General features: G+C 44.6%; 1 protein-coding gene across 2 annotated transcripts in view; it reads right to left on the reverse strand.

Moving 5' to 3' along the window:
* The window catches only part of MSRB3 (methionine sulfoxide reductase B3), a 113,040-nt gene extending 107,306 nt beyond the window's left edge, over positions 1 to 5,734 (reverse strand). Inside the window, exons 1-2 of one of the 2 annotated variants that reach the window (XM_006022477.3) lie at positions 5,569 to 5,707; positions 4,128 to 4,254 (exon numbers count right to left, since the gene is read on the reverse strand). In XM_006022477.3, the coding sequence (XP_006022539.1) occupies positions 4,128 to 4,203 (76 nt within the window). In that variant the 5' untranslated portion in view covers positions 4,204 to 4,254; positions 5,569 to 5,707. Of the gene's footprint in view, positions 1 to 4,127; positions 4,255 to 5,568 lie in introns of both variants that reach the window. The other variant, XM_014519384.2, reaches the window with a different exon arrangement.
* Positions 5,735 to 13,900: the final 8,166 nt, after the last annotated feature.

Genomic DNA, 13,900 nt, shown 5'->3' on the forward strand with positions numbered 1-13,900 from the left:
GCGGTTCAGTAGTAATGCACACGGAATAGTAACCCCTATGCCACTTCCAATATCACTTCAATTATCTTTGGAAGTGCCTTCTCAAACAAGAAGCCAGCCTAACCCTGTTTAATTGAATACCTGATCACAGGTTGCAGCTCACAGATGAGGTTTCAGCCTCAGATTTAAATTTTATGCAGAATATAATAATAGTCAAGAAAATAATTTTCATGGAATGTGTTACATTACAAAGGTGCTCAGACTACTGGGAATTTCTCTGTATTTGAAGGTAAAACTCGATCATATTGGACTGTAGGGTTTATACAAATGTCTCTAGAACTTAGTCTTGCATTCATTTGCTACACTCTTTATCCTTTATTTTTGTTCCTCATCATATATAAAGCAAACAAACTGAAGACTAAATTAGTTTGCAATAATTTATGTGTCCAATGAATGTAGCTTTCCCTGACAATAGTAAAATATGCAATTGTATATCATTTCACTGTTAGTTGTCCAATATTATTATATATGCGCGCACACACACACGCACACAAGAAGTCCATGTAACTGATCGGTTAAAGTTTGGGTAGTTATGGATCATTCAGAAATAAATTCTAGCGGTATTAGTGTTTTATGATAACATGAATATTGGGTTATGCCAGGAAAGGAGCTGTCAAAACAGGTTCTGGTGCATTACTTCCTACAGATTCTGTTCCTGGCAAACCAGCTTCCATAGCTGCATTTGAGAATATGGACAAAACAAACAGAAAAACTGAAAATTAGACCTTTGCGAGTTGGCAGCGATCCGATCCGGCTGTTTCAGACAGCAGCAATCCGATCCAGAGCTCCAGACCGGGTTTCCACCTCGATCCTGCAAAAAAGGCTCCGAAGCTTCAGAGCTGCCTCAGAGATCCAGCCATAGGGTATAATGGGGGAATCAATGAAACATCTATAACTTTGTTGTTTTTTGTCCGATTTGGATGAAACTTGCAGGGATGGTAGCCTCTGCTGAGAGCATGAAATCTGCCAAGTTTCAAGAAGATCGGTGCAGGGTCTTTGGGGGAACTGTACCCCAAATTCTTGAAAGCAAAACTCCTGTCAAGTCTATGTGTTACACCACAGGGGGGTCAAAACTGCAGGGGTAGTAGCTCTTACTGAGGCCACAAAGCCTGACAAGTTTCAAGAAGATAGGTGCAGGGGTTTGGGGGGAACTGCACCTCAAGCTGCGGACAAGCAAAACTCGTGACATGGGTGACCCTGTGTGTGTTAAGGCACAGCGGGGTGAAAACTGCAGGGATTATGAGGGCGCTGCAGCCACAATGCCTGCCAGCTGTTGAGGAGATCAGTGCAGGGGGGTTCTGGGGCCCTGCACCCCTAGCTGCTGACAGACCAAACTCGTGCCATGGGTGCTTGTGGGATTGACTGTGTCAGTCTTGGGGCAGTTGATTGTTTGTATTGATTCTTTCCTCACCTTAACCTGGTTTTGTAAGTGCTAATTGATGGCAATTAACTGGCTAAAGTAGCTAGGTCCTGTGTATTGAGCTGGTCCCTGAGTGAGTCATGATTGATTGGTAACTGGTAACACAGTAGCTTAGCAGCCAGGCCTGCAGTAGTGTCTCCCAGCCCCAAGACAGACCCCACAACCACCCATGTCATGAGTTTTGTCTGTCAGCAGCTAGGAGTGCAAGGCCCCAGAACCCCCCTGCACTGATCTTCTCGACAGCTGTCAGGCTTCTTGGCCTCAGCAGGGGCCACCATCCCTGCAGCTGTCACCTCACTGTGCCCTTAACAGCCCTTAGCACAGGCAGTGTCACCACCCATGGCACAAGTTTTGCTTGTCCGCAGCTTGAGGTGCAGTTTCCCCCCAAACCCCTGCACCAATCTTCTTGAAACAGGCAGGCTTTGTGGCCTCAGTAAGAGCAACCACCCCTGCAGTTTTGACCCCCCCTGTGTTGTAACACAGACATGACAGGAGTTTGGCTTCCAAAAATTTAGGGTGCAATTCCCCCCAAACCCCTGCACCAATCTTCTTGAAACAGGCAGGCTTTGTGGCCTCAGCATAGGCTACCACCCCTGCAATTTTCACCCCCCTATGTTGTAACGGCTAGACATGACATGAGTTTGGCTTTCAAGAATTTGGGGTGCAGTTCCCCCAAAACCCCTGCACTGATCTTCTTGAACCTTGGTGGGCTTCATGCTCTCTGCAGATTCTACCACCCCGGAAAACTTCATCCAAATCAGACAAAAAACAACAAAGTCATAGATATTTTATTGTTTCCCCATTATACCCTATGGCTGGATCTCCGAGGCGGCTCCGAACCGCTTTGGAAGCTCCGAACCGCTTCGGGAAGCCTAACGAGGCCAGCGCTTCGACCCGGATGTGCTGCTTCGGACCCCAAAGCATCCGAAGCTTCTCCAGATCCGAAGCTGTGTCTGAAGCCTTGCACAGCCCTACTGAAAATGCCTTGTTTTAAGCAATATTCTACTAGTGTGGGTTCACATCAAAGATGCAAAGTGAGGAAACTGGCTTGTCCTATATTTTTAGGATTAGAAATCTGGGCAAACAGCACATACAACAAGAAAATGGTCAGCTTGACACAATGGGAGCTATTTTCTCCTCAACCACATGCACTTGTCATTCTTCTTTAGGATAATGGGAGTTATGTGCACAGGAGGGGAGAAAAGATCCCACTGCCACAAGGCAAACTCAGGTTAAGTCTGAGTACAGTATAATCAGCTTTAGAAAATCTTGTTTCTGGTTCTTGTTTCTCAGCGCTGGAAGCCATCAGGACATCTCTTCCATCTGCTTGCTATAGGCCAGGGGTGACCAACTGGCAGCACACGTGGCCCAACAGGCATAGGGAGCCTGTGTGTGTGGCACATGGCCGACCAGGGAAGGGACAAGCACCATAGCAGCAAGGAGGGCACAAAGAGGAGAGATGAACAGCAGACTGAGCAGGAAGCATAGAGCATGAAGCAGAAAGCAAAGCACAGATTGGGCAGGGGAATGGGATTGAAGTGGCACTTGCAGTGGCACTTGGAAAGGGTAAAAAGTACAGAGCTCATTTGCAGCACACATGCCCAAAAGGTTGGCCCCCACTGCTATAAGCATCTAATAACATTAGGAACAACACATTTCACCTGGAAATAAGAGCTGTATTACAAATGTCCAGGATAAAATGCCACTCACTGGTTCAATTAGTGATTGTCCACAGCCACATCTTAATTGATTTGATTTTAAAATGGTGACATTTCGACACTAAAAATTAACCTGCTGCAGTTTTAATTTCCCATCAAATAGTCAAATAAGCTACCCTAATATTACATAGCTATTACAAAAGTTGTTATTTAAAAAGTGGTATATAAAACAGGTCCACATCCTGCCATCAGATACCTATGGATGGGCTCTTGTGCTTGTGGCAACCTCTATCAAACCAACTGCAGGACCTGGGCATTTCCCAGAGAAGTGCAGCTATTTTGTTTTGCATTTTTTTAAAGCTTCATTCTTCTAAAGTTGTCCTTTTAAGGAGCAGCTGCAACAATAGCATCATTTTTGTTCAACTGAATTACAGTGTCAGATAACGAAAAACACATTATTTAGGAAATAAAAAAAAGCTTATTTTAGCTTAGACCATTTTCTGTCTGAGCTTTTCCATGCACTACTATTAAAAAGTAAATTCACAATGAAAATGTGGAAAAACATTCAAATAACTAGGTAATGAGATTATGATGCATGTGTATGGTATGTGTAATTAATTAAATGTCTTTGGAAAATGTGTTTTAATGTTTGGTATATTAAATGTTACTAAGCAGTTTCTTATCAAAACTGTGTGCAGTATTTAATATAACTGTGATTTTCAGGATGACAGCACTGTTTGTGTCAGGGGACAGGAAGATACTATCAAACATAAGAGGCAGTAAAATACTGGGCAAAGAAGCTGGATTATGTTTCCAAGGCATTCTGAACTGAGATACGAACACTCTCAAAGCAAATGAGTGATTTATAAGAAACTTTCAGCTTCAAAGAAGAACTCTAATGAACTAAAACTAAATTTAGCAAACCATACTGTATCATTTCCTGCAGCAGAGTCACCCATTCCTAAAAGGGCCCTCATTAGGCATGACACAACAAGCAGCACCCAGTCAACCTGAGGGAAGCCCACAGGCTCGCAGGGCCACTGGCTGGCTCTTTGTCACCAAATGCAGCAGGTTGAATGCAGACATCACTGTGATATCCTCACCAACAAAACCAGAGGCAAAGAACAGGGGCAAGAGCTGAGTAGGGAGAAAAAAAAATGAAAATAAATTAAAACATCAAAAATGTTAAATACATTCATAGCAAAACTGATGGTTATGATTTTATCTGAGAACACAGTTAGGTTAGTCCATTTTTTGCCTTCTGCCTTAGATGCGTGCACATGCACACATATGTGCGTGTGTGTGTTTGTAAACACTTAACATACAATGCTGCAACATTTTGTGTTACCAGGCACAAGGAAGTGTTACTGCTCAGCAAATGTGAGACAACTCAAATTTGCAATTAGAAAAAGTAAAGAAAACAATTTCTGTGTGATGAATGATGAAAACCAGTCATGGTTAAAAAAAAATGCTCATTTGTTTGGCTGTTTGAACAAAACTAAATTTTTATTACAATAAACAAACTTTTCAGTTATCAGAAAAATGTGAAAATTTTCCCTCCACGTTCATTTACATCTTAAACTATCCATGGGAATACATTTAAGCAATTTTCCAGCTGGTTTAAATATAGAAAAAAGTAATGTGGCGGTGGGGATTTTTTATTTTATAAGCTATAACGTGCATATGGTGACTGTTTTGTTTACTTCACAATAGGAAGGATGAAATGCAGCTGCCTTATAGAGGAGTCTTTCATAGCTACAGTCTGTTTAGAAGATTATTGCAATAACTGACATCAAGAACTTAAGCCCACCCCATTGAAGTCAATAACAAAGCTCCCACTGGCTTCAGTGGGAGCAGGAGTAGACCCAAGGTAGTTAATTATTAGTCGTGCACCATTCCCAGTCTCAGTTCCAGAACATATTTTATTCTAATGTTTCTTTAAAAAAAATAAAGTGCAGAATACAAGTGTCCAGAAATGTACCAAAAATGATTGGCTTGTACATTTCCTGAATCAAGTGCTCGGTCTCTTCTGGCCCCTGAAGAACAAACACATAACAAACTGTAACATATATTACCAAATCACTCTGGAGTATATCTGACAGAAATCTGCCTGTATTAACACGACTGAACTCTGTATTAACATGCTAAACTCTGACTTTTCCAAACTAAACTCAGTATAAAACTAAAACATTTTTGTATTACTAAATGGAGACCAAAAGGAGGGGGAAGGTAAGGAAGGAACAGCCCAAGAGAACCATTAAACATAAATAAACATGTCATTTTCACGAGTGACTGCAGAACTGGTTTAAAAAAAAAAAAAAATCCTCCGGAGCAGACTACTGACTAATAAAAGATCAAAGATTATACATAAAAAACAACACAAATAAAAACCTATTTTTTCCTAGTGACCTTCACTGTGAGGAATAAAGTGTGCAGTGAAAACGTAATTACCTAGCAAAGCTGCAGTCTTATTGTGCTCCCGCAGCTGATCATAAAACGTCTTCCTATTCTGTTTCATCAACTGCAGTACCAGGCAGCCTGTGCGCCTACCAATCGCAGCCATCTGGCTAGTGTCAAAGCCTGTGAGTCAGGCAGCTACAGTGCAACAGGAAGAAAGGCAGTGATGTCACTCTGCAGGTCAGGCAAAGAACAAAGATGTATTCTACAATTAAAAAGCTGGGTGCCCCTAGACCAGAGGCCTCCAACATGCTCTTTCTGGGTGATTTGTAGTTAATACTAGTTTCACTTTACCTAAATAGAAGAGCACCATCTAGTGGTTAGTGTCGCAAAAACGTCTTGAAGGGAGGGGTGGGAATTAAAAAAGGCAAAGATTAGCAACGTGGTTAAGGTTAGAGACAGGGCTTTGAAAGTGTTACAGCTTCATACAGCTAGACAGACTAAAGGTTTGCTCTCAATCCTCAAATCTACACTTCAATAAAACACTTTTACCTGTTACATGGAACAATTACTTGACATAGCAGCAGCAGAATCTCCCAGTGCCTCAAGAAGGGTATTTGTGCCCAAAAACTTGCAAAGAACTTTTCTCCAACTATTTAGTTGGTCTAATAAAAAACATATTACAGCTACCCAAAAACCTTGCCTGCCTTGAGCAAAGTGAAACATTTAATATTTGTCAAGTTTCAAATCATCATATTCCCTTCAGCTTCCCTGAACCAATCTGGCATCGGAGCATGACAAAAGGGAGCGTGACAAAAGAGAGACCACCACCCGTGGCACAAGCTCATACCGAAAGCAACTCCAGACGTAAGCTAGTCAGGAATTTTCTACTTGCTTGAGAGGCCAATGGTCTACCCACATCATACTGCTACAACTGCAGTCTGTGGACATGTCATACTGGAAGTCCCCACTGGTAGAAAAGAAAATGCCAGCAAACAGCTCTCTGTTTTTGGTCACTATTAGCACTCTTAGAATTCTAATATAATAAAGGGCTTAGTCCATCCGTTTCTCTGTCTGTAACTCTCTTGGTTACTGGAATAACCAATCACATTGCTCCAAGAGCTTTCTGGACAGGAGGCAGCAGTGGTGGAGCACCTCCACGACAGCAGGGATGGAGGAAACCGAGCGCAGGGCGGGGGGATGCGGGGGCAAGGCCAGCACCACTGGCCTCGCCCCTCCCTCCCCTGGCCCTGCTCCCTGAAGGCAGCAGGGATGGAGGAGACAGAGCAGGGGGCAAAACCAGTGCCCCCCCAGCCTTGCTCCTTGGTGGTGGTGGTGGCACAGGGTGCTGGCAGAGGGGCAATCTTCCTTCTCCCCCTGCTTCTGGGAGGCGGCAGCAGCGTTGGGGGGGGGGCTGTGAGGGTTAGGGTTAAGGTTAGCAAGTTTCCCCCCTGCCCCCACCCCCTTTGTGATGGGCAATTTGGTAATAATAATATAAATGTATGCCATTTTAACAACTGCTTGACAACAAATGAAATCCTTAAGAACACAGGATGCCATTGGTCTGTATGGAAATCTTGATACTAGTCAACTGGGAAGCTCGCATAGAAAACTAATAGCATGCTACAGCCTTTAGGTTTTGCAGACTCCTGTGTCTTCTTGTGCACATGTGGACAGCACCCAACATGGGTGCTACCAGAAAACAAACCTTAATTAAAAGAATACAGGTCACATCTGATTTCTAGCACTTAAATCACAGTCCAAATGACTGCACACTATGGATATCTCCACAGTGTGTTCCCAGCATTCCCAGGCAGTGTAACACTCAAACTTGCTTCATCTACCCCAAAGTTGGAAGTTGCCTGTCAGTGCCCTTCCATTCTCTTTCCACCCCCAACACACCATGTACTTGAAGGACACTGGAGGGAGAGGGTAGTCACAGGGAAAAAGCAACTGAGGCTATCACAGGGATGGAAGAAAACATCATAGGGTCTGGCCCACAGATTGACCCTGAGCAGGATCTGGCCTCCAGACCAACCCCACACCACTCAACTAGCCTGCGGGACCAGAAGTTTTGGCGCCACTGTACTAAAAGATTATCGTGGCGTTTTTTACTTGTATTCATTTAAGAAATCAAACAAACATAACATTCCATTTGATAACAGAAAGGCTTGTACATGTTTGTGTGGAGAAACGGAAAGACATTCATCTGCACTCTTCAATTCTCTCTCACTTATTTTTACTGTTGTTTGTCTCATCAGCTTTTTAAAACTGTGCTGGTTTATCTCCTCAATAGAAATTATTTACTATTTCCCCTTCATCTTGGGTTGCAAGTAAACAAGACCAGGACTCCTCAATGTGCAGACAATGTAAACTGCTTAAAGAAGGTTTTGAAGGACTTTGAACCAGACCATAATCTGAAAATGTCAAATATGCCAGCATTCACTAAAATGTTGCTATTTGGTCCAAAGTACTCATAACGGATGTAATGCTGTAACTCTGGAAAAGCCCAATTAAAAAAAAATGCAACTAAGGATTATTAAAAGATTTTTGTCTAAAAAGTATGTCTTTTCTCATCTGCAATTTAATCACTGTTTTTATTCATTATTGGCAACGGGGCCTAGAAGCACCAAATAGGTTCAGCTCCCACTGTGCTATACAAACTGTGTTATGCAGAAACTTTGGAAGATACCAGCAAAGGGTAGTAGGGGTAGTGGAGCTAGTATGGAGAAGGTAGGGAACAGGAAGCCATCAAAATCCAAACGGTTTTAAGTATCCATTAATGTAAGATACATTTGGATAAGAAGGTGCTAAAGCAGCCCTGCCTTCACTTCCAAGTTTGAAGCAGAATGCTGGTAAAACTTCTCTCTCTCTACCTTGCTTCTGGAAAAAAAAGAAAATGAACACTTTGCCAGAGATTTCAACATGTTCAGAGGCAGGCCCACAACTCTAATTTCTAGAATCAAGTCAGGCCAGGACAAGAAACACAGGAGCAGTCTCTTGTCCTAGTCACCAGCACCCATCACTCACATGATGAAAGTCCATGCAGGTATCTAAGGCAGTGATTCTTAACTTTTTAGGGTGCTGTGGTGCCTGACCCCTGTGCAAGGAAGTAAGCGTTTTCTCCCTTCAGCCAGGGCCTGACACCTGCACCAGCATTCTGCAGACATCAGCACTACCGCTGCTCCTCTGGGCATCCCTGCTGTTGCACCCCTTCAACCCCCACCTCCGTGCTCTGAACACCATGCTCTACTGTGGGTGGGCAGGTGGACACCGGGCTGCAGAACTGGGCTTTCAGTCCAGTTTGTCTCCCCTCCTCCCCAGCTCATCACATGGTCCCAGGACTGGTAGGAGGCACCAGGAGGGCACACATCTCTGGTTGCTATCCTGAGAGACCCTGGAAAAGCAGCCTCAGTGGCAGGGGCCATGCTTGTCCGCTTGGATACAGATCATGGGCAAGGAAGGGGCAGACAATGGAAGATGAAATCTTTCCTCTACTTCCCTCACCTGGAACCAGATAGGTTCTAAGCTCAGTGATTCTTAACCAGGGTGCTGCTAAATTCCGAAATGTTATGGAGGGGTGCCTTGAGGCTAAAAAGGTTGAGAACCACAACTCTAAGGGGTTGTCTATAATGCCCACATGCCTGCCCAGGACTGCATCTGAAGAAACAGCCCAGCCCACCTGCTCTGGCATCAGTTTCAGGGATCCTTTACACAGCGTACAGCAGCCAGAATGGGACTGAAGAACTTAATCTGAGTATTTGAGGAACTTTTATCTGACTGGTTCCTATAACACAGCCAGTAGGTTTGCAGATATCTTTTTTAGATATGTACATATAGTAAATTACAAATTCTACAAGCACCGGCATTAATTTAATAATTTAATGGAATTTGAAAACCTTTTGTTTGGATCATAAATACACATAAATAGCTTTGAAAAAGCCTTCCTTTAGGATTTTGGGGTAATAGGAAACTGATGTGTTGCCAGCACTACAAGGGGCAGATCCAGGGGAGGGGTGCAGTGGCATGGTCACATGCCAGCAGCTCATTTTCCCCCATGCTTGGGTCCCCTACAGCATCTGAAGCACAGCTGGAGCCACAGATGAGAAGGCTGGAGTAGGACAGGTGAGAAATGGGGGCACCCTCCCCCTGCTGCCCCAACTGACCTGGAGGCGGGGAAAGCCCCAGGACCATGCCTACCCCACTCCAGCTGAGGAATGTGAGAAGCTGTTGCATAGGGTGCTGGGTTGGCAACAGTGGCAGAGTCAAGTCCCTTCTCCCCCCCACTCCACTGCATTTCCACCACTGGTCCAGGGGATCTAGCTGTGGGAAGCAGCTGCACAAAGGGCTAGGTAGGACTAGGCACAGCAGTGTCAGTGGGCCACCCCCCCCCCCACCCTTCCAGCACCTGCCCCTGGACTGCAGAGGCTATCCAGGGGACAGACAGGGAGCAGGTGCACCTGGAAGGGAGGGGAGCAGAGGGGAGGGGGGAGGAGGAGGTCACCCACAGACATTGCCATCTCCAGCCCTGCCTGTCACTTTGTGCAGCTGCTGCCCACAGCTGGAACCCTCAGGCCAGCAGGGTAAAGAGAGGTAGGAGATAGAGGACCTAGCACTGCACACAGTTGCTCTCTGCAGCCCCCAGCTAGAACTGGATAAGAGTGGTTCTGGGGCTTCCACCACCCCCAAGTCAGCTGGAAACCCACTGCTGTTTCCAGGCACTCCTGCCCCCCGCCTGCCCCTTAGGGGTTTCCCACACTCCAGAAGCAGGTGCTGGAAGAAGGGGGACCAGCCTGTTGGTGCCCCTGTCCCCAGCTAAGCCCAACACTCCATGATGCTGCTTACCAAAGCCCACAGCTAGAGAAGGGCAGGATCAGCCTTGATGCTCTCCCACCTGTGTTTAACAAACACATGAAAATGTAGTGCCTGAAATCTTTCTTAAGGTGAATTCCAAAAGCTTTGAAAACTAATTTTTAATTTATGTGCTGAATGCTTCAAATATAACTTCCTTAGCCTGACGAAGAGTTTTTGAACCCGAAAGCTTGCTTAATAACTTTTCTCCAACTATTTGGGTTGGTCTAATAAAAGATTTCATAGATTTCATAGACATTAGGGCTGGAAGGGACCTCGGAAGATCATCGAGTCCAGCCCCCTGCCCAAAGGGCAGGAAGTCAGCTGGGGTCATAGGATCCCAGCAAGATAAGCATCCAGTTTGCTCTTGAAGGTGTTCAATGTAGGAGCTTGAACCACCTCCGGTGGCAGGCTGTTCCAGACCTTGGGCGCTCGGACAGTAAAGAAATTCTTCCTTATGTCCAGCCTGAAACAGTCTTGTAGTAGTTTATGACCATTTGACCTAGTCGTCATCCCTTGGGGCGCTCTGGTGAACAAACGTTCCCCCAGATACTGGTGGTCACCCCTGATAAACTTATAGGTGGCCATCAGATCACCCCTGAGCCTGCGCTTTTCCAGGCTAAAGAGCCCCAGGGCTCTCAGCCTGTCATCGTAGGGTCTGCTTCCCTCACCTCTGATCATGCGCGTGGCTCTTCTCTGGACTCTCTCAAGCTTCTCCACATCCTTTTTGAATTGTGGAGCCCAAAACTGGACGCAGTACTCCAGCTGCGGCCTCACCAAGGCCGAGTACAAGGGGAGAATGACGTCCCGGGATTTGCTTGAGAAGCATCTGTGGATGCAAGCCAGCGTTTTGGTCACTTTACTAAGATATCAAACTCACCCAAGGAACCTTGTCTGCCTATGACCTTAGACCAACACGGCTACAACCTAAACCCCTCAAATATAAGACAAATTTGAAGAATGCATTAGTCTAAAAGTACCTTTGAGAAGAAAAAGGTCAGCCAGGGACAGCAGCAGCTGCATTCAGAGGCAACCTCTGAGCAAACCCCGCTGAAGAGGCAAGGTGAGAAATGGGAAGGGAGGAAAGGGGAAGGGATGCCAAAGGGGCTTGGGTGGCTTCTACCAATTTCCTATCTGAGCTTTAGAGCCTGGGCGTTAGGCCCAAATTGAATTTTACAACTTTCCATTTTTGTTCACAACCTGGAAACTATTTCAAAGCTCTCCCCCTCCCCCCAATTGAGACCCTATTCCTTCCCCCACCAGTCTGCACCAAACCTTTCAATTACCTTAAGTATGGCATTCTTGTATAAAATTTGTATAGGCCTTACATAACAGGGAACCTGAATCCTGTTACCTGTGTGTAACAGAGGAGAGAAAAGTGAAGCAGACCCCTCCCAGGAGCCGACCTTGGGATTCGCAGGGGCAAGGGGGTGCAGCAGCTATCTCAGAGGTTCAAGCCCGAGGCCCAGGAGTTAAGAAGCTGGGAAAGGCTGCAAAGCAGGGAAAACCAGCTAGCTTATAAAGCTAAGTAGGGTGGGCCTAGATGGTTTGCTTGCCCTGGGGGCAGTGGCCAAGTGACAAATGAAGGCAGGGCTGAGGGATGGAAGCCCAGCAGGCCCTGAACCGAGACAGGAGGAAGGTTCTAGCTTGCAGGCAGAGGGCATGGGTGCAAAAGGAACTCCTGGGAACTGGAGAAGGAAGCCTCAAGCAGTTCCAAAGAGCAGCAACCTTTTCTGTAACTGTGGAGGGTTGGAAGTAATTTGCAACAAGCTGATTAACCTTTTTGTTTTTATTCTTTGTTTTAGAATTAAGTCAAAAGATCAGAGGAGTGGCTGTAAGGGCAGTGGAAGCTACAAGCGTGGTACCCAGCAGGCACCCTTCACTGCAGAACTGAGATACAGTGAGGCAGACCCTGAAATAGTGGGCCTGAGTCGAGGGGTCTCAGCTAGAGGAAAAAGGGTCGAAGCTGAAAATGCTAAAGCCTAAACAATGGTTAGGGGCCGAAAGGCCCAGTGCTGATTTTGTGTCGAGAACAAGTGCATGAGGAAGTGCATGTGCATGCCCCTACAAAGAGGCAGAGGGAAAGTCATCAGCAAGGTATGGGTGTGGCTACAGGGGCAGCAAGGAGGCACAATAATAGCCCTAAGACACCAAGGAAAAGACTACCACAGTCTCAAGGGCACCCTCCCTTTGTATACATACTGATTACTATCGAGTCATAGCAGAGGAGAAGCAGGAGGTAGAGCAAGCTGGGGAATACAGCCAGAAAGAGGCGGGGACCGAATCCCAGACCTGTCACATCTTCCTTCTTGCAAATATAAAAAAGAGTTTAAGTCTAGCAGTCATGCAGACCAACTCCAAGTGCTCAAGGGCCTCAGATTGCAGAAGTTTGAGAGATTTGGAGGCAAAACTGAATACAGTCCAGGAAGAATCAGGTAAGTGACCAATCAAGTGAATCACATATAATTAAACAATTATTTCACTCCCTTTAGTATAAAAGTTTGTTGCAATAATTAGGAGCCTGTCTTCAGGTTTTAGAGGACACGTCATGTGTTTTTCTTCTCAAAGGTACTTTTAGCCTAATGCATTCTTCAAATTTGTCTTATATTTGAAGCATTCAGCACATACATTAAAAATTAGTTTTCAAAACTTTTGGAATTCACCTTAAGAAAGATTTCAGGCACTAAATTTTAATATGTTTGTTAAACACAGCAATTTATAGCGTAAACTCTACGTGTGCTTTCTAAAGTTCCAGATTTGCTATTAAAATCCCTGGCAAGAACTTGCTTTGCACAGGAGTGAGGTATTCTAACCATTAATAGTTAACACACAGCAAAACATACACATACATACATACATACATACATGGCTTCTCAAAGGCATACTAAATAGTCATGATACATTTTAAAGGAGATAATTTTATTAGCTTTATAGCCTTACAAAAGAATAATATCTAAGGTTATAGTTGCACATCAAACACATTCTACCTCATTTTTTTTCAAATAGGTACATTTGAACAATTTTGCAGTTCTGAATTAAAGCTACAGAAGTCACAAAGTCTGGTGTTAATGCTAAAGCAGCAAACCAGACTAAACAGACAATTAAAAAGCATGTTTAAGTGGTCCTTTGTGCTGTTATGTACAGACTGCTAATAAAATCTTGTGTTTTGGACACACACACCACACACTGATATTGAAGATTTCATCCTCCCACATCCAGTAGCATTTGACTGGGAAATAAAATATGAAGGGTCCCATGTTTCAAGTAAGCTCATTTACATCTATACAGTTATGATTCAGATTCTGCCTTTGCTAAAGTCTACAAATAGTCAAATACAGTGTTTTGGTGTAAACTCTCTCTAGCAGAAATAAGCAAGCTCCTAGGGAAGTTTAGAAGCATTTTTGGACAGGTAATGAAGGTTAAGAAGTATGCAATTTACTGTAACATAAAAAGGACATTTTAAAACTCGCAGAACGTCCACTTCCAACTATACTTCTGTACAGAGTTTAGGATGCCCTTGGGTCCAGGTTGTCAC

The sequence above is a fragment of the Alligator sinensis genome, unplaced genomic scaffold, assembly GCF_000455745.1.
Source record: "Alligator sinensis unplaced genomic scaffold, ASM45574v1 scaffold65_1, whole genome shotgun sequence".
NCBI lineage: Eukaryota > Metazoa > Chordata > Crocodylia > Alligatoridae > Alligator > Alligator sinensis.